Genomic DNA, 21,517 nt, shown 5'->3' on the forward strand with positions numbered 1-21,517 from the left:
ATTCCTCTCCTCCATTCCTCTCCTCCATTCCTCTCCTCCCTAACTAACAGAACAGACGTCTCTGCTACTTTAATGGAACCATCAATAAATGATGACGTTTCTCAGAAGCCATCACATCAAAGGGTTCACTTCCAGCCAGGGGATGCATGCAAGATGCCATGGCACACTTTAGCGCTGCAAGATGCTAGCTTGCATGGCTGTCTTTTTACTCAGTGGATAAGACATTACTTCCAGCTGGTGGGAGTAGCCAATTAACACAATGTTACCTAAAAGCTCTAACAAGTACTTGATGGAGCATGCCACATGGAGGGCAAACACTCTGGAGCACATGTTTTCAGTTCTGTTCGCGGTCTTATGGAAAGCATGTAGCTAGCATAGTATGCTAGCATTAATCTGATGTAAGCTAGCCACCCCATGGGGGGTATGTTTTTAGCTGTTTCTGTCAAAACAAGAATGTTGTCTGGATCTGGGCCCACCAGGGAGACATAGTGTGCATCAGTACATGCTCTCTGTCTCAGCACACTGCTAGCTAGCCTCAGCCCAATGTCGTTGGCTGCGGTGAAGCAGATGGTCAGGTGACAGGTGCAGTTCTCTGCCTAGCGACATCCTGCTGCTAGAGACAGAAAGCTACTGAATAATTGAATCCAAATAAATGACCACTTTTCATAATAGTGTAGGAACCTAGGTGGAAATGATTAATGCCTTGCAGTGTCTTTGCTGCAAGCATCTTTCCAAATTATCATGACAGATTATTATGAAATGGAGAAAGACTTTTTCTTTCACTTCTTGCATTAAAAAAAGCGTTCCACAAAAAAAGTCCATCACGCAGATGGTACTTCGATGGCTTATCATACACCAGGCCTCAGTATGGTGGATGGTGTTTGATACCGGCTTCAGCAAGGACACCACATTGATATCTCAATCCCAGACACAATGGGCAATTTGGGCAGAGGGATGGTGAGGCGGGGGAGGGTTTGGGCTGAGGGGGTCTGGAGAGACCCTATCATTAGGAAACCCAGCATGTCTTCAGCCTTTGATCTAGTGGTGGCTGCATGTGCTCTCCAACCCACCGCCCGTTTCCTCGTGGTGGTGACTAGCTGGTGATGAGAGGTGCCTGTGGAGATGCCTGCATCAAAAGCACAAGGACCCCAGCCAATGTATTCAACCTGGGCATTGGTTTACCAGGCCCTCCCCCCCATATTAGCACAAGAGAGAGGAGTTGATGAGCCTCTTTCTGAAGACAGGCCCAGCTCCCCCCTTCACACAAATCAATTCCCCTCTCTGCAGGAGCCATTAGTCAGTTATCTATTGGCAAGCTTCTGCATGGGGGAGACCACCTGCTCCTAGCATTCTCAACGACCAGGCTGATACTGACACTAAATAAACTGGCCGGAGGGAAATAGCATCTCGAAAAACAATGCCGACTGCATCACCCAGCGCCGTGATACTGCGTGTAACCTTAGTTTAGTAGTTTAGTACCTCAATGCCCACAGGTCGTTATGAGGAAATACTGCACTGTTGAAAGCATCATCACAGAGCGCTCCGAAGCCTGAGGATCAGAAGTTGTTTGTGGGAAGCATACGTTTGGACTATTGTAATCGTATCTTCAGGATATATGTGGCTTTCACTGATGTGAAAGGGTTTCACTGATGTGATGTCGAATTGTAGTTCTCATCACATAGATTGAGGGTAGACTTTTTCTTCTAGACAAAGCTGCTTGATCTTGTCTGACTCATAGTCTTTCGAAAAGTGTGTCCCTGTAACACACACACACAGACACATCGACGAACGCACACATCACCCTTCATCCCCCCCAGACATATTGGCTGGCCAATCCTAATCACTGCTCAACAGGTTTAGCATTTAGAACAGGTGCCCCAAAGCACATCTGAGGAGCTATACACACCTGGCAACAACACAATCTTCCCACATTTCCCCTGGATTTATCTTATAAAGCTTAGCTCCAGCATACTGTACTGTATGGTGCAGAGAAGACAAAGTCTCTCAATGAGCCTTCCCAAGGGGAGATAGGTACATACATAACTGACACCATATATGTATGACCAAATGTTCCCTGCCTGTAAGGCAAGATGTCCTTCATTTCAAACAGCTACTGTATGAGATACCTTTCCCTACAGCGTCCCCAAAAATTTGACCTAAAAACATTACTAAAAACATAAAATTATTACACATCTTGTGTAAACACTAAGGGCAGCCTTTTTGACCTTCATGAGTCGACTGCTGGTCTCTTCCATCAGATGTCACACTTCAATACTGAGATAAGCCCTCTGTCCACACATCTAGAATTACCACTGGGCCAAAGGAACACAGTAGGACAATAAAGTATTACATATATATATTTCTGGGAGATAAAGTAATTAAAGAACATCAAACTTTATGAGTTGGCAATGTGAGGCTCATTGTGTGGGAAGCATGAGGGCAGAGCGTGAGGACACCTCTCTGGGGAACTGTAGTAATGATAAACTCCATGATAGAAACTTCAAACACACACATAGACAAACACACATACAGTATGTACACACACTCTCTTTTGCTAGCCTTAAGCTTTGGAATTATCCAATGCACTCTAGCAATCTGTATTCAGTGGATGGGCTCTCCCCACTGTGTGGTCATTCTACTGGAACAAATACTGAAGTGAGCCAAGGGCACCTCCAGGACTGCTGGCCCAGCAGTTCTTCCCCACCACCCTCACCGGCTCCAGTGTGACCGTCACCAACCGTCTCTGCCTGACATTAACCCCGTCTCTTAGATGGTGTCAACCTACAGTCCTTGGGAATAAATAGTATACGGTGGCCTAGAGGTGACATGAATGTTTGCCAGACCACCATCAGCAATTTCTAAAAACAAGGGATCAGGTTGGCCTGAGAGAGATGAAAAACGAAATGCTTTGATTGCGTTCCGGTGGATGGTCACAAGGATGTGCGTTGTCACCCAGTGTTTCTTTTGCTGGGAATTAACTGCCATGTGTGTCTGTGGTCCCAAATGTAGGTGTTCCTGACTGGTCGGCAGGCCACAACGCACAAACACCTACACACAAACACACACGCAAGCAGAAATACACACACACACCTTAGGATGAGCGCTGCTGTATAATAAATGAGGTTCTTCCATCCCGCTGCCCTCCAATAGTGTTACAGTCAGGGGCATAATGGCCTTTAGATATACGGTACTGAAACACTTCACTAGCGGTGCTGAGACCCTCTCAAGGAGAACAAACATTCCTCAGACATTGCTCTGGCTGACTGGTGAGACACAACCAACATTGCACAGGTGGAAGGAGGCCTTAGGTTACTGGTTGCGGTCAAGAACACTTTGAATCTTTCTGAGCGGACGTCAGGCTAGGCGACTCTCTCTGCATGTCCTTGCCGCAAACAGGGCCAAAAGGCTGAGCTGAGCTGAACTGGAACGGTCCGGCTAAAGATCATGGATCACATATCTGTGTTTAGTCTGCGCGTTGGGAAGGAGAACATGAAAATAACATGCTCGGAGTCGACACAGTCAAAACATTCTTTTGCGGCATGTGCATCTCGAGCACCTTATATGGCTTGTGCAGAGAAACGCTTCCTAACCTGGTTTAGTCATACACAGGACAAAATGATTCGAGCAATATGTGGGATGAGGTTTATTTCCCATAGTGCCCTGCTCTAATTAGGAAGGACTGATATAGCCAGGGGCATTCCTCCAGCTCCATCTTCCCTGAGGCCTGTCTCCCTAATGCCACTCACTGTATGCCTGACAGGTACCTTCAAAGGCAACTGGCAGCAGGGGTGTGTGTGAGGGGGGGGGGTTCTAAACAGTCATCCCTCCTCCTCCGCCCCACTCCCTCCTTCCTCTATCTCTTGCTTTTTTATCACAAACACAGATGTGCTTGGCACAGACGGGCAGGCAGACAGACATAACGTACACACAATTTCACACGGCACACACCCACACACAGATCGCCTGTCCTCCTCCCTCCTCTCTTTTCAGTATCCTCCCCTCTCCTCCTCCTCTCCTTCCAACTCCCAGAGATAACTGCCATCCCTATGGGCAGCAAGCCGACACAACCAGCCCATCAACATGCTATCTAATGAGGGTTGTGAATGTCACTGCCATGCATGCATCTGCGTTAGCCTAGCTAAGGAGACTCACAGTCTATCGAGCTCCAGCGTACACTGGATGCTTAGTGGGACTGTGCTAGTCTATCCATCCTGGCTGAAAGCAAACACGGGAGGTCAGGTCTGCCTTGCGCTGTTGAGCTATCTGCTTCCCCAAACATCACTTACTTAACAGAGACATTCTAAATGAATGATGTAGGCAGGCAAAGCCATAAATAACACTGAGCTCTTTGCCGGGCTAAATGAATGTGCTTAAACTCTGCTCAGAGGTAATCCAGAGAAATAAGGGGTATATTGACGAAGCAGCCAGGGCGTGGGGAGTCATGTTTTCATTTTGTGACATAAATAGCAAACTAGAGAGGCGGAGGCGCCCTCTCTATCTCCCTCTCTCTATCTTTCTCCCTCTCACACAGGTTTTTATCTACATCTCTGAATCTTTGCAATGAAAGAGATTTGAGATTGTGTTACAAAGATTGTCTGTGAAGCTATGTTGTTGATTAGCCAGGAGAAGGGTGTGAACCAAATACACCCCAGTGAGAGACTACCATTGAGATGTGTAGATATGAAACCAACAGTTTTAGATGCATAATGCCCTTTTTGGAACATATCTTGAGAGCTGCATTACGTGTGCATTATCATATAAATAGCTTAGCCAAACTGTATGTTTGACAAATGTAACTTACTTATGACTTTAAAATTGTATTTGAATTATTTCTAATTTGTTCCTTTGACTTTAGATACCTACATATTTGTTTGTTGTTATGGTGGAGATGGTGTAAGCAATGTTGTTGAGAAGCATCTTTTGTCATATTTGCATAAATAAACTTTACATCTTGATACCAACCGATACATCTTGAGGTTTGATGGTAATATGAAATCAATCCGACAACTGTGGGCGTCGAGGACTGTAATAAACACTACAAGTCATTAAGACTGTTCCGAGACTAATGATTGGACAGGCTACCTGTCTGTCTGTCTGTCTACCTACCTGCACACACTCTGCCCCTGCACTCAATGTGCATTACTGTAGTTTTCAACCAGGCAAGGCAGAAGAATTCTAAACAACCGAGCTTTAGGCACAAGAATGGCAGAGAAAGAGAAGGCAATAAATTCAGTTCCAGATTTCACAAAAGAGGAAAGAGAAAACAGACAGTTGTTGAAAAGGCTACCAGCAAAAGGAGATTGGATTTAGCAAGAAGTAAAACCAGAGTCAATATCGGTGTTGCTTTTCCACGATGGCAAGAACTCCGAGATTTAAAGGGGCTGCATGCTTAAAAGTAGTGAGTGTTAATGTTAGCCATGTTTATGTTCATTATGATAGTGTTGTGTGTGTTCTTACATGTGAATGCCACATGAAAAAAACAATGCTGCTCTCTCAAAAGCTCTCTCTCTCTCATGGACTAAGGACTAGTCTCCCAGCAGTTCTGTAGTCAGGCAGCGCGTACATGTGTTTTGTGGGAGTGGCTTTGAAGGGATGGGGTGGGATCTTATGGTTTGAATAGTTTGGAATAGAAGCTAAAATAGCTAGCTTTGCAAAACTTGTGATCCACTGAAAGCAGGAATTATATAATTTGGATTGTCATTTTGATACTCTCCAATAGTGTGATACATATCATTCTCAAGAAGAAGAAAATTGCATCTTCTCTAGCCACTAATCAATCAATCAACAATGTTTTAATTAAGATTCAATCAGCAAGCTTCTAGGTTTTTAAGACAACGTGGTTATCAGGTTGGTGATGTAAATTTCCCTAAGCGGATTAATAAAGTATTGATCTGTATATCCACCCCCCAGGCCCCCACCCACCCTTCCATACATCTCTACATCCATCCATCCATCCATCTAATGAGCCAATTTGAATGTGTTAATTAACAGTAATAACAGGAGTATTACATAGGTCCGTCATGACAGTGGACCAATGCAAACACTCTACAATAAACTGAACATACCTTGTGTTAAATTAACACATTGAAATATGATGTGTATCTTTATATCTGTCACCTTCCAATTGACATCTTAGGCTGATTCACACAGACCTGTCACAGCCCTGAAGGCAGAACAGTAAAATGACAACTCTGTGACAACAACAGAATGACAGCAGATCTCAGCTGATGACTGCATTTCCCAAACTCTTAACCTTCTGAAAGGATGAGGCCAACTATGTTAACGGCAAAATGACATTAGCTTGAGACTGGAAAAGGCATTTAGGATTACATCCATCCAGCAATTATGCACCTTCTTTCAGGTCTGCTTCCCAAATCTGACAGAATACAGTAGGTTTACATTTACATTTATTCATTTAGCAGATACTTTTATCAAAAGCGACTTCCAAGAGAGTGCTTCACAATAGTGCTTAGGTCAATTACCATAAGCTTCGAGATATCCCCCAAAAACATTGCGGGTAGGCAAAACATGAAGCATACATTGTGAAAAGCAAATAAATGCCAATGGGAAGAAACATAAGAGCATGTAGTCAAACAAATTAAACAACATGAACCTCAAAAGTGCAAGGTTCCAGTCTAGACAGCCCATAGCCATAGCCCATATAGCACCAGGGTCATTGAGGGGCCATTCAGACTAGGCCCATTCATTGACCATCCACAATTTATACATCTCAGAATTTAGGGTTTGTTGCAGACTAATCTGTTTTATTATGCTAACTCTTCCCATCATTATTTGGCCCCCTCTCTCCTTCCCATCCCACTTTCTATGACAATGCTGGTCTTTGTTTTGGACAGGAGGCATTTTGAGGCCCCATGGCCTGTTAGAAGTGAAAATATAGCATCACGACTGCAGGAATATCCTTTTGAAAAGTATGAAATTGAATATGAAATTATGTTGTATGAAATATTGAAACTATAGGATTTGTATTTCCCTAGGTCATTTTTGCAAAGTAAAATAACTTTTAGTATTCTGTATTTAAATGTATGTTTGCTTTTGCATTGTTTATCACCCATTTATGAAACATGAATTTAGCTCAGTTTGTCCTGTCTGAGTTCGATAGGCTACTTAAAGTAGCAAGTATAGAGTAGAGCAAGCGCAAGTCTTACCTTGAAAATGGAAGGCTCTAGACTCGCTGTGGAAACCCTGGACTTGAGAAACTCCATCAATTCCTTCTCCAATTGTTAATTCATCGAAAACGTTGATACGAAGAGTAGGATCAACTCCAAACCCTACAACTTATTTACAAAGACACAAACACAATGTGTGGACGAAAATATTAACAGTGAGTCATTAACGAATTCCAGAATGATTCCCTTATTGCTCTTAAAGTGCCCTATAGTTGAAGGTGAAATCACTCGATGTTTTTTCTCGTCAACTATGAAGAGCCAAAAAATGTTTCACTATCTTCCGTGATATAGGCAGTAGAATCAGGAACCCCGACTAACTGCTGTATGTTTTTATACGATTAAATATGTATAAAATGATCATGGCCAAATTCTGTAAGGTTATATTTGTTTCCTACCTGAATAGCTGCGAAATACACTGAAGACAATAAATAACTGTAATAATCCCATTGTGAATACAAAAATTAGTCCATGTTTTGTCCACTTCAGAGAGACAGTATGGTTCAACACACGCGACTGTATAACACCAGCGTAGTCACAAATCCCAATTCTTGAACCCCCATCAGAACTTGGACGCCCAGTTTGACATGAAACGGCTGGGGTATGTTGTTATTCCATTCAGTTGGAGATCCCTTACTGATGCCCGTCCGTCCGTGACACACAGGTGGGAAGGTACGTAGAGGATGTAACAAAGCAGGCTCAGTCAGTTAGAGGAACGCTTCTGCGAAGCACAGCCAGTGGAGCGGAGAGGGTACCCTGTTTCCAGGGTGGGAAAGAAGGGAGTGAGGAAAATGGAACAGGTCCGATTAAGCCCCCTTGTGGCTTCACTTGAGAAACTCCCATGTAAATCCAAAACGCACTGACGCTTGTGTTGATCTGTTGTCGGTATGATGTGTACATAGAATGGAACTGTGGGGACATTTGACTTGGAAACAAAACAAGGGACTGAAAAGGACGTACCTACCAAGTTGACTCTATACAATAACCTTTTGTAAAATTATTCGCGTAAACAAATATCACGTTACAGTAAATACGTTTGCCGTAAATTGTCAAAAGACGTAGGTTTGGTAGCGTCTTTGATAGTTTTGTTTTGTTGAGTAAATTCAGTTAACTCAGTAATCTGTTTGCAAACATTTTCGTCACTCCCCACCACGTTCCTACCCATGGGCGGATCTAGAGATTTTCATTCGGGGTGGCAATGGGGTGGCAGAAGGAAGTTGTTGGGTGGACTCCTGAAGGCGAATCAAAACCAAAAGTAGGGGGTTACAGTACTCCCTATGGTAAATTATTAGGCTATAACATTGTAGTTTAAATTGAACAGTAACATTAATATTATTTATTGAAATTTTCTGTAATGTACAAATAACATTTTTCCATGGGAAGATTGAGGTTCATGTTGTTTAGTTGTAACTTGTTTAACTACATGCTCTTACCGTTCTTCCCTTTGGGACTTATTTGTTTTTTCACAATGCATGCTTCATGTTTTGGCTACCTGCAATGTTTGGGGCAATCTCATTGTTATGATCAGTGACCAATGCACCTTTGTAAAGCTCTTTCTTGGAAGTCGCTTTGGATAAAAGTGTCTGCTAAATGTATAAAAAATTAAAAATATAAAAAAAGATTGGGGTGCTAGTATTTTTTATTGCGGTGGCAGCTGCCACCCCTTGCCACCCCTTAGATCCGCCACTGCCCCTACCCCAATCCGACAAAAAAGTAGGCTGCCAATAGCCTGTTTGCGACACATCCCTTTCGTGAGACCCATGCCAAGATTTTTATTTCCCCAAAAGCTAGATACACTGTATCCCATAATATTTTCCTAAAACCATAACAAACTGACTGCCAGATGGAAATAAATACGAGCCTTTGTAACAAGCAGTTCTGAAGCAATCTCCACTCTACAAATCGCTCTGTCCAAACATTTGATCCCAGAGCTAGTCTTTTGTTGGCCATGAGGCCTGTCAAGCTGGGCTGACAAGCGTTATCTAGGAGCAAGCAGACTCCATTTTGGGAACATTCGCAGATCCTCTCCCACTTGACACTACATAATCCTTCAATATATAGAATAGTGACACACTAATAGTACTAAGAGTTTACGTGTTTATATCAATGCCTCTCATTTCCACAACTTCACTATGCCAGTCTCTGTTGATCCAACTGAGCCATACTGTCATCACTGCTAGTCTATAGATTCACCTATGTTCCATTCACACAACAGTGGGCAGCTTTTTGTCAGTTGTCAGTAAAGTTCAGTAAGCACTGCCTTTGCAATCTTGCCAGGCAAGTAAGCTACATCTTTTATGTATACGCCAACAGAGCCCTACAGCCCTCACTTCAATATTTATATAATCATATTTTTCCAGGTCTAGGCACAGGGAACTTAATTACTTTGCATAGCCTACAAATTGTCATTTAAGAAGGGGCCATCAAGAAAATAAGGTAATTAAAACTTGGGCAGTTGAGAATATAGTGCAGGCCAAACTGCCCCTAGTGACAAGGACAAGTAGGGCTCTTTGTGATTCTGAAAACCAGACAGATCGAGGATGCATTACCACATTCTTGGGGCCTCATTCACTTCCACCATCATGGGCCCCCATCACCTTGCTGACTAGCGATGCTAATGTAGTCAAGTCAAGTCAGTTTTTTCATGAAGCACATTTAAAAACAGCAAAGTTATCAAATAAGGCAAACAACAATAAATAAAAACAACAGACAAACAAAACAATTAAGCACAAGTGACCCTAAACTGACTTGAAAGCCAAAGAATACAAATATGTTTGACGAGCCTTCAATGTCTCGGTGATGGGGGATGACATGATAAAAATTGACAGTTTATTCCACAGACTAGGGGCCACAACTGAAAAGGCACAATCACCTTTTGTTTTCATCCAAATCTGTGGGATGGCTAAAAGGAACTGGTTCAATGATCTAAGGGGCCTGGAAGTGTGATACAACACAAGGAGATCTGACATATACAATGGAGCCAATCCATGTAAAGTTTTAAAAACAAGTAGCCTAACAACATCTTTGAATCAATGGCCAATATCGGGGAGATATGGTCCCTCTTCACGGTAGCCTACCATGTAGTCATTCAGCACTGACTACAGCCACTGGCTGGAGCGAAGAGACATTAGCTCATCCAAACTCATTCTCAGGCTCCCTTGAAGGCATTTTTTACATAGCACCAGTTCCTATGTTATCTTTCAGGTTTAGTTACAACAATTGTTTTGGAACAGTGGACAACTGGGTTTTAAAATCCAAATTATATTAGACTGTTTTCATTCAAAGCAGGGGTCTCAAGTTTTCTCAAAAGTTTGGCGTGAGATTCCCACCTGTTAATGTTTGGTTAAAAATTCCGGACGACGAGTGGGGTGCTGGTAATGTTTTCTGATTGGCATTTAACGCTGTATAACTCAACACAACTATCATGGTTGAAATGCGTGAGAAATACAAGGTGTAGAGTGAGAGCGTGAGAAATGGTTGAAATGCGTCTTATGAGTCTTACAGCGAATGCGTGAGACTTGAGAGCCCTTTTCAAAGGGATAATATTCGTTCATGTTCGATTATTTGTAAACTATGTGGGAGATCTGCAAACCTTGTTTTGCTGTATGTGTTGTCAAGGTAACTATAATGAAAGGCCAAGTGAAGGCTGAATGGTTTTGTTGAGACATAGGCTGATGGAAGTCTGACCTACCACTGGGGTCTGACTCTCAGTGTGTCAGATCTGGTAGAGTGGCACATGCAGTAGTGGTTCTTCTTAAGACCACTGTTTTGTCCTCCAATGATTCAAATCCTCATTTATCTGGGGCAACAACGGTGACATTTGTTTGACAGAAAAGTTTAATCCTATGGTTTCATCTATTGATTTGAAGTCTTCATAACTACCAGTAAAACATGGCCCAATATGTTTGAGTCATTCTTACCCCTGCCTTTTCCTCCTATTGTTAAGAGAGTAAAAAGTGTATCTTGTGTAGACTTAAAGTATAAAATAAATTAAGTTATCTCAAAATAGTCTTATGTTTTATAATTGAGCAACGTTACCAACGCTAGTAACTGCCTAAATCACCATGGTTGTATTGCCTTGTGTACGGCTATATCTTATTCTTTCATTGCCATCTTGTGAAAGTTTAAGGCAATTACAGAAATGTTATAGACACATGCAGTACTGAATTGTGGCAGACAGTGTCGCTATTATAGCGCCACCGGAGTTCATGGAGCCACTCTGAACTCGACTCACTTTGGTTAATTCATTACAGTAATGTAGCCTATGGATTTAAAATCACCGAACATGAGGGGTTTCTCTGTCATTATGACTCTGGACTTACTCCCCAGGCTATAAAGTAACCAATTTAAATATGCATTGGTGGTTGTTTCATTGACATATCAATGTTTTATCGTTTATAAATCTGTGCACATAACCTAAATGACTACTACCACTCCCTATCCACCGTCGTGCTACGCTTGAACTAGAATGTGCAAACTACTTTGCTAATGAACAGTGCGTTATATATAGAAATGTTTAAAAGAAAAGGGGTCAACCGATGCTTCGTAAATACTTCACGAGGAGCCACTGCTAGCAAAATGTGTGACAACCAATGTCACTTCGGAAAAATAATTATAAAAAAAATACCATCCAGATGAAAGTAGGCGTTGAGTGTGCCAGGATGAGTCTGGTCTGCCTAGACTCAATCAAAGCTATTAGAACTCGAACTAGTATTGTGGCTATTTTGATCTGATATGACCGTTTCATGCCATTCTGCCAATTTAACATTTTATTTGTATTTTTATGTACGGTCTTGAACTCCCGGCTTAAATAAATCCTAGCCTACTACTGTACCATCAAAAACGGAACACACGCTAACAGCGTGATGAGGCCAGTGTGGTCATATAGGCAATGTTTTCTATGCACGGATTTTTGAGACAGAAGATTTGAGACTAGAGTGACGTCAAAGGCAGTGTCTGGAAATAGTGCTGTCTCAATGAATGATCCTTGTGGAAGTAGACTGCATTAGCTATGGAGTACTTTGAGGGTCAGATGGCTGAGCGGTTAGGGAGTTGGGCTATTATTCAGAAGGTTGCCGGTTCGGGTTGCCGGTTCGATTCCTGGCCTTGTCAAATGACGTTGTGTCCTTGGGCAAGGTACTTCACCCCACTTGCCTCAGGGAGAATATCCCCGTAAGAGCGTCTGCTAAATGACTAAATGTAAATGTAGTGCTACTTCACTGAAAATGTATACAGGGACTCATCCACTTTATAGGACATTAATGTAATTTCTCAGAAACATAGTGAAGAAGGGTAGTTGGAAACTTAAGACGCTTGTAAAAATTAAAAATAAATGAGTGTAGCCCAGTAAACATGTTACAATTTTTGAGATCTGCTTTCAATAACATAACTGAAATCGTTTTTATCACATTGAAGAAAGCCTTGAATGGCCTTTACTACGGTGGCCCTGAAGTGCAAAACACACCCCTTAATATGAGTACATCCCCCAAATGAAAACACTCCCCCCGAATACGAGTCAACTCCCCCCAAATTGGATGACTTGTTCACCTCCCCCCAATGCAAAAACACACTCCCCCAAATGGAAAACGACATTACATTAACTCAAAAACATATTACATTAACTCTGAATGGAAAGGGTAGGTACCACACTTCAGCACTGATTGGATGCAGTAGGCTAACTAACAAGAAACAAGAAATTGATTGACAGAAGTACAAAATGCAATAGCCTGACAGAGTTACGTGCACCAGGACATTTATTTGGGTATCGAAGCATGTAGCATAGGCTAGCTACTTATGCAAAATCATAAATTGCATGTTAAACGCAAACATCAATAGCCAAACAACTAATCCAAGTAACTCTGTCATTATCATGAACTTGATCATTTTGCTTGGAAGGAAAGAGGAAAAATGCGTGTAAAAAATTCAGAGTCATTTCACTACTCTTTATTTTAATCAGGGTCAATTCTATGAAATAATCTTCGATATACTGTTAACGTTTCACAATATTACAATAAGTAGCCTATGTGCACGCTAAAAACGCAGTTGAAGGAAGCAGGACTTTTCAGAAGAAACAACTAATAGTCCACGACAGAAAAACGAAATGCCACAATGACAGAGTAACGTGGACCAGGATAGTTTGGCTATCGGTTTTTATATTTAACACGAAATACTTTTGCCTAAGTATTCTACTATTTGCTACATTCTTCGATAGCCAAACAAATGTCCTGGTGCACGTAACTCTGCCAGGCTATTGCATTTTGTACTTCTGTCGATCAATTTCATATTTCTTGTTAGTTAGCCTACTGCATCCAATCAGCGCTGAAGTGTAGTACCTACCCTTTCCGTTCAGAGTTAGTGTAATGTGTTTTTGAGTTAATGTAACGTCGTTTTCAATTTGGGGGAGCGTGTTTTTGTATTGGGGGGAGTTGACTCGTATTCGGGGGCAGTGTTTTCATTTGGGGGGGATGTACTCATATTAGGGGGTGTGTTTTGCACTTCAGGCCACCGTACTTTACTATGAGCTGTTGGAAGTTGTATAAGGTTGTCTCTATTTCTCTTTTCTAACTCCCTCTCTTACTCATACTCACAAACACGTACACAAACACTCACTCTCGCCCGTGGAATTGGTAAATATATAGACTGTTGTGATATTGCTGTGTTCCTCTGTGACTCCCATTTCCCTAGTCTCTCCATTGTGTGGGTGTGCACAGAGCTGGCTCCTTGGCCCTTAGAGTGAATGGGCTTCAGCCATTCATCGTGCACACGGAACCTCATTAGAACTCTATAGAAGCACAATGCGAGACCCACATTAGACACTTCCTCACAGTGGCACAGACACCGCACAAAGTGCCAGTTTGCTGCTAAGCTAAGCGCATTGTCTTCTGATTCATAGAGTCTGGCCCTCCATTCATGATATTAAGTTCGAGTGGTGGAATATCAATTGAGGGTGCAGTGGCCTGGTATCTTTTTAAGAGCTCAAGGGGGGTAGAGAAAAGGAGTTTAGCCGGTTTGCAGAGTGCTGGATCTCAACAGGACCATTGTTGTGTCTGTGAATGGAGGATCCTTGTTTTTTTCCCTCCAATAGTGCAAAGGAGAAAAGACATCAAATAAATTCACATGATCTTGCTTTCAGTACATTTCCAAGAGCTACTATCAGAATAGCTCAATTATACCTCCCTCCCTGGGAGAGTTGCCTATTCTTGGAATCGGACTACTGAAGACATTTAGTTTCTTCACGATGATACGCTGCATTCTTCTTTGACAAGACAACTGAACACAACTTGAAATAGATTTTTAAAATATCACTGCAAGACTTTTTCGGTTTAGTGTGGTGTCATAAGCCTCAATACTTCTAATTAATCAAATGTGCCACGACAACAAAGAAACAGAATGTGGACTATTGTCAATGCATCAAACGTCGCCTTCACAAGCTTTTTACTCCTGGAAGCATTTTCTCTAAATGAATATTACCACCACACTGTGTACTTATGTGGAGATGAATAGCCTCATCCTGCAGTCCATGGCTCCCTCTGGCATTAACAAATGATTCCCCCAACACCAAACAAAAGCCTAGGGGCACTATTACAAACAGAAGGCCTGCAAGGAGCATGTAAACACTCAGAAGGTCCCCGGAGGTAGACACTAGATAGCATCCAGCCTGGCTAACACGCCATCCAGCCAGCACTGATATGCTTCCTCAATCATCCTGGAGAATAAAACCACAAATTTGATTACAAGCCACCTTTGGCTCCCTAACGGACAGACAATGGAGCTAGCTGTCCGGGGCAATTTCCATGCCCAGCATGAGGTGCCCCCCCCCCCCCCCCCCCCCAGCACCCCGCACCCCCCTCACCCGGACATGGCTTTTTTCTGTGCCCCAGTTTTGGTTGATTTTCATTCACTCTCTTTTCTTTTGCTCTATTATGATGTAGAGGATCATTAGCTGGAACAGTCATCGTTGTGCAGGGCTACACACGCAAGCTACAAACTGGCTAATTTATGCCACAACCCTGCTCTGTTTGTCTCTTTCAGGGTGGAACCAGTATTACTGTGCCTTTAGAAACAATTCATTTGATCTAATTGTATATGGGAACTCTTCTCCAGTTGATATGGGTTTTCTGTCCAGAAGTGACAACCTTTAGCATTTACACATTATGAAGTAGTTTAAGGTTAGTCGTCAAGTCGCTGAAATCTTAACCTGATAAATTCTCCAAAATGTGTTTTTATAATTTCTCCCAAAGAGTTACAGGTGCACATTGTTGACATGCTCCTGTCTTGTAATATAATAACCTTTTCAGTTGACACAGTGTAGAGAACAGAGGACATTGTTTTGTATCCTTACTCGAGCTGTGGACTAAATCTCTCAAGATACTGAATGATTAATTTGAGGAGGGAAGGCTCAAAAGGAAAGGTGAATTAGCTCTTAGCTCGTCACACTTTATCTGAAACATCACCTGAAAGATTAAGTGAGGTTGCAAATGAATCAACTGCATCAATCAAAATACCAACCAACCATACATGTATGTTGTGGTCCAATAATTCTTTATTATCTTATCTCATAAATGAAGCACTGACATGAGCATGTGATACACACTTCACAGCATATTAAATACAGTCAACTGATTCTTAAATCAAACCACATAATATGCACTGTGTGAACGATTTGCTAAGTATTTGATTGTGCACTTTTCAATGGGACACAATGGGGTGTTCTGGGGGAGGCAACGAAGAAGAGAAACTATTTACTACAGGAGAAGTCTGTTTGGTTCACGTTAAACTTTGGCCAGCAGTCCATTGTCTCTGGTGTCTATCATTTAATAGGCAAGTTGACACAATGAATGAGTCGGGCCCACCTTCTGCCACTCCAGAATAGGGCCCAGTCTTATCTGAATTCAGAATCACATTAGAGCCCCTTAGCCAATCACACCGCAGCCCCAGAGAAAAGTGCAGACCCTGGAGGAGAAGAGGGGCGAGCTTTTGTTTTCCTGAGACTTTAATGAAGTTTGCCTGGTCAGTCTTGGAGGGATTAGCTCCAAATTGTATCACATCATCACCACGGTGACTGTTAGCCAGTGAAGGAAGAAGGGAGTTGGAGAGTTTAGGTCAGTGCGTGTGCATGCGTTTGTGTCTGTAATCGTTATGATCCCATTGCAAAGCGGAAAGACAAACAACATGGCTGGATCTCCCCCTGTGCACCCAGGCTTTGGGAACTCAGGGAAAAGCTTTCTCATCGAAAACCTGTTGAGAACAGGTCCTGTCTTGGCCTCTGAGGGAATAGCAGGTGGACATCAAACAAGCACCCCGCTTGGAACCCAGAGGAGAACATGGGGCCCACAGCACTTTGTCTACCAAGACCAGAGTCAAAACCCTTCACGAGTCAAAGACACAGGAGTGCGTCTACCACATTTAGGTAACTGGATTGCAATAGATGCCATCACTATAGCTGTTAGTTTCTTAGAAATTATTGTGTTTGAGTACATATTGTGTGTAAGTGATTTTGAATGGTATTTTCAGTTTTATTAATTGTTATTAATGTCAATCGGCTTAAGATCAGTTATTCTGAATAACTGGTGAAATGAAACAAAAAAGATGACATCACATTATCATCTTTTGTCGTGTATGTTGTTGTATATGTTATTTAATGTAGATTCTAAGAAGTAACTCAAACTGAAATCATATTACATATTGTAGCGTAGAGTAAGTTTTGAAAACATGAAACGTACTAATACCACTCATGCACAAACTTTAAAACCAGTGACAGATCACAAATAAAAGTTTCGTTTAGACAAAAACATATTATTTTCCTGTGTGTATAAAGAACTTTTCATGTGGTTACAGGTTACTTTGGTTACAATTTAATCAAATACATCAAGTTTAGCTGCCAAAATGTGAGAGTAAAATCGAATTCTTGTGATATATCAGTTATACTACATGGTTATTGCCATTGGAATTGATATCTATATATAGAATTGATATCTTAACATGCCATAGATTAGCACATTATGGAATTTTATTATAAAACATTACCAGTAGTAGCTTGTTTTATAGGGCCTTGTACTAATCCAGTCAAATGTATGGACAGAATTATCTGCATCCAAAACTGAATTGTAAAAAAGAATGAAGTATATACAGAACAAAGACCTGCTCAAAAGAACTGTTTAGCCAACTTTCTATTGTTTTACTGTGCATGATATGTCCTTGGATGATAGCAAGTATCACAGCACTACTAGTTTCTGCCCTGACTTATGACAGGTGATACAAGAACACCACAATCATCTTAAACATGATTTTTATGAGGCAATACCAAACACACTTTAAACTATAATTTAAGGCAAATCAAATGTGCTCCTTCCAGCAATATAGCTGTATGTTGAAATGTGTCTAATTAGTTTGTTACGCCTACCGATTTACAGGTAATTTACTTTTTTAAATTAGTCTCAAGCACTGTAGGATCATTATGTCGCTGCCATGGTAAATCTTATTTTGCAGGTTGACTATACACATTCTTGGATAAACAGTTATTCCTTCATCGGTAGGAGCAGCAAAACACAAAATAATAATTTTGTGCTGACATGTTTCCACATCCTTGCTGCATATTCCTGCTAATATGTCTGCTGATCTCCCTCTATTTCTACTTCTTTCACTGTTTCTATCTCTCCCTGTCTCTCTCTCTCAATCCTTCCTTCCCTCCCTCCCTTCATTTGTACTCCCAGGTCTGCTGGGTGGTGTGTTCCTGCCAGGCCCTCCTCCTCCCTATGTGCTGGCGTGCTGTGGTGGGTCCAGCCCCCCACCCATCTTCTCCAGTGAGTGTTTAATGCTTCATCAGCGATGCTTCAGCTCCTCTCTATGCACAAGCAGCAGGGTCTCCCATGGTCTCTACGGCTAATTACTGATGCTACACCAAATAGCTAATTCTCCACTCAACTCTCTGCAGTGCTATTCATGACCATTCACGGCTGTTTAGAGCCTGGGAGGTGCGGTGGGGGGGTCTTTATTTCCACTGGGGGCCCCTTTTTCTGCTCGCAGATTCAAACTAACGCTCAGGAAAATGTGCAGGGCTAGTAAACATCTCGTCTTCTGTCAGATTATGATTCAAATTACAGCCTGGTGGTAATGACATAATCTACAGAAGAGTCTTTAAAAATAAATTAATTGTGTTTTGTTTGACTGAATCCAAGTCAATTTTATAGCCCTTTATGTGATAACTAATCTCTGTCAATTACTGTCCAAACAAGACATTTGCCTATCAAAATTGTAATTCACAGCCTATTCACTAATGCGTGTAATTGTACTTTTCTATGATTTCAAGCTTAAGCAGTGTTACTTCAGCTTTGTTCGGTGTGTGGGTCTAGTAGTTATTGACTCCTGAGCCACCACACCGCCGGATTCCCCCCGACACCCTTTAGGCCCTGAGCCCTCTGAGTGGGTTGACACTTTCCCACAGTGCCCAGCAACACAACAATGTCAGGCCTGGCCGTGACCAATCGCCACTTTCACTCCACCATCCACACGCGACCCCTCTGCAATTTTTCACCCCAGCAATGAACTCAGCCGAGCACAAAACCCTGCCATTCCTCTGCAGAAGGGGCAGGGCTGGGGACAGCCTCCTGGTCCTTTGTGTGGCTAAAGAGCCCATCTCTCCAAGTCCCTCCTTTCTCCGGTCTTTCACTCTCGTTCCTGCCTATTGGGCGCCTCTTGACTGAAACATAAAGCACTCAATGAAAGTGACTTTTATAGACTTATTGGAGCTCATCTTCCCATACAGCCAGGCCCATACCTGCAAGTGAAAAGATTGAGCTTCGGAGCGCTGAGCCAGCGAGTAATGGTCTTTCAAGAAACAGGCTTCATTGTAGTGGCCGAGACGTGGTTGTGTGACTGGACCGCGGGGGCAGACACACACGTAGCACTGGAGTGACCTGTTAATCGTCCGTTTAAGTGGAAGCCATTGAGGTCCAATGGAGGACAGAGGAGCGTGTCCAAACCTGTTACGCACTCTCCCGAGGTGGTCTGTGTGCAGATTTGTCGTACAGATTAAAAAGGCACATTTGAATGGCCGGACTGAATAGTTTCACTTGACTTTTGTTGTGCGTGCACCTGTGAGTGAGGCAGCGTGGGATTGGCCCTCAGAGTTCACCTAATCCTTTTCTCCTCCGTAGAAACGGGATTCTATTCTGTGTTTAGTCACCCCCAGTTGGTTAAGTTGACAGATTGGCACCATTGCAATGGCGAAGGCTGAAGACTGAGGGAAATTGCCAGTGTGCAAATGGCCCCTGGTAGGACCCTGTAAACGTCAGTGGTGAGCATGTCAATGAAGGAGAGACCTGGTTTTGGGACGTCAAAATATCTCTTCATTATAAATCGAGCAGATGGTGTCATATGAATCTATTCATTCAGCAAACACTTTAAAGCTGGTGTAGGCAAGTTTTGCAAAGCTAGCTATTTTAGCTTCTATTAACGATTCAAACCATACCCCACCACTTCACTTCAAAGCCACTCCCACAATGTACGTGCTGCCTGAACACTGAACTGCCGGGAGACTAGTCTAGTTAGTCCACGAGAGAGAGAGCTTTGAGAGAACATTTTAGTTTTCATGTCGCATTCACATGTAAGAACACACACAACACTATCATAATGAACATAAACATGGCTAGGGTTAGTCATTACTTTCAAGCATGCATGTTAGTGTGGATAATTTTATAATAGAGTTTGAACCTATTGCCGGTCTTAATGATTTGTCGTGTTTATTACAGTCCTGCGACACCCACAGATTTAATATTACCGTCAAACCTTTAGATGTATTGGTTGCTATCAAGATGTGACGTATATTTAGGCAAATATGAAAAAAGGAGCTTCTTAACAACATTGCCTACACCATCTTTAATCCAAAGTGACCTGCGGGGGGAAGAGGGGTTGATTTGAACTTGTGGATTCTTGATCTGCACTCAAATACTCCACCACTGAGGAATACCCAACACCAAAACCACAATGTTGTGGATGTGCATCAATTTTGACGCCTTTTCCAACTCACTCATCTAGAAGTTTAGGATGTTGATATGCCTGATGTGTTCTGCTGCTGTTGAATCCTCTCTTGCATTTTTCTTTCCGGATTATAGCAATGTTCCTTGTTGCTCATGCAGCAGGGATGAAAATTACCCAAAATATATTCAGTGATCTGACACTTTAGTTTGAAAAACAAAAGTATATTCCTCTCTGCATCAGAAAACAAACTCATCAAAGCATAATCATGAATATTAAAGTTTTTGTTCCTCCAGAGGCACCCAACATCTCCATATGGTCCCCGGACATGAGTCCCAAATCCAGAAGAGGAATCCTGAGAAGAGCTGTGTTTTCAGAAGAGCAGCGGAAGGAGCTGGAAAGAACGTTCCGGAGGCAGAAATACATCAGCAAAACAGACAGGAATAAACTGGCAGCTGACCTCAGCCTGAAGGAGACACAGGTATTACACAGGACCTGTGAAATTATATTGATTTACATATATTATACACAGGCCATTTAGCCCCTTATAATGAACAATTGTACATGATTCATGATAAAAAATACAATCATCCAAGTTAATGTGATCTGTAAAAATAGATACGGATAGAGAGAGCTTTGTGTCGATGAACATCATCCACGATGATATCAGATTTCAATCTGCGTCAATCCAATGCACCATGCATAATAATAGTGATGATGGTGCACGTGGCTATTGTTCCAGTACATCACAGTCCAGTGGATTAAGCAAGTTCTACAATAATTAACTTGACATTAGCCATGTCATTACGGCATGTCTAAAATATAATAATATGTACATTATTATATAATGAACCAAATCTACAGGCTTGGTAAAGTGAATATGTGTTGAAGTACACTATCTCCCAACTACACACATCATAACTGGCATTGCAAATAAATGATATTGTAATTGCTAAATTTGTGTTCACAAAACAAAATATTAAATGTTACATTTTTTATAACTCTTAGCTAGCAGCAATGCTTTGTCTGGTCCTCTACTATCACCTGACCCCTGTATGGTTGGTCCCGCTCTAGGTGAAGATCTGGTTTCAGAATCGCAGGATGAAGTGGAGGAACTGTAAGGAGAAGGAGATCCATAGCGGACGCTCCCCCATGGAGGAGCTCATGTCCAGGAGCTTCTCACAGGAAGAGGAAGTGCAACAGCAACGACCAGAGACCTCGGGGACAACGTCAGACACATCGCTACCACAGAGAGACAAGGACCCCGGAACGAGCGTGATAGAGCCTTGCAAGGAAGCTGTGACTCTCAAAGAGCCACTGACTCCCTGCAGACACTCACTTCCTGACCAGTGAGAGGA

General features: G+C 42.2%; 2 protein-coding genes across 3 annotated transcripts in view; one reads left to right on the top strand and one right to left on the bottom strand.

Annotated features, from left to right (window-relative positions):
- Positions 1-7,970, bottom strand: part of nell2a (neural EGFL like 2a) — a 54,355-nt gene extending 46,385 nt beyond the window's left edge. The window contains exons 1-2 of one of the 2 annotated variants that reach the window (XM_047033690.1): positions 7,583-7,970; positions 7,167-7,295 (exon numbers count right to left, since the gene is read on the bottom strand). In XM_047033690.1, coding sequence (XP_046889646.1) covers positions 7,167-7,295; positions 7,583-7,634 — 181 coding nt within the window. In that variant the 5' untranslated portion in view covers positions 7,635-7,970. The remainder of the gene's footprint in view (positions 1-7,166; positions 7,296-7,582) is intronic. The other variant, XM_047033691.1, reaches the window with a different exon arrangement.
- An 8,385-nt stretch (positions 7,971-16,355) lies between these two features.
- On the top strand, positions 16,356-21,512 carry dbx2 (developing brain homeobox 2). The gene is made up of 4 exons (XM_047033460.1): positions 16,356-16,593; positions 17,897-17,986; positions 20,456-20,640; positions 21,234-21,512. The coding sequence occupies exons 1-4, from the start codon at positions 16,356-16,358 to the stop codon at positions 21,510-21,512; spliced, it is 792 nt and encodes a 263-aa protein (XP_046889416.1).
- The last annotated feature ends 5 nt before the right edge of the window (positions 21,513-21,517 follow it).

Source organism: Hypomesus transpacificus, chromosome 14 (assembly GCF_021917145.1).
Source record: "Hypomesus transpacificus isolate Combined female chromosome 14, fHypTra1, whole genome shotgun sequence".
NCBI classification, from domain to species: domain Eukaryota; kingdom Metazoa; phylum Chordata; class Actinopteri; order Osmeriformes; family Osmeridae; genus Hypomesus; species Hypomesus transpacificus.

What these genes read in the sequence shown, in the direction of transcription:
- dbx2 (XM_047033460.1), top strand. Translation starts at nt 16,356, where the DNA reads ATGGCTGGATCTCCCCCTGTGCACCCAGGCTTTGGGAACTCAGGGAAA. An exon ending in AGTGCGTCTACCACATTTAG is followed by an intron (nt 16,594 to 17,896) that starts GTAACTGGATTG and finishes TTGTACTCCCAG; the next exon opens with GTCTGCTGGGTGGTGTGTTC. An exon ending in CCCCCCACCCATCTTCTCCA is followed by an intron (nt 17,987 to 20,455) that starts GTGAGTGTTTAA and finishes TTGTTCCTCCAG; the next exon opens with AGGCACCCAACATCTCCATA.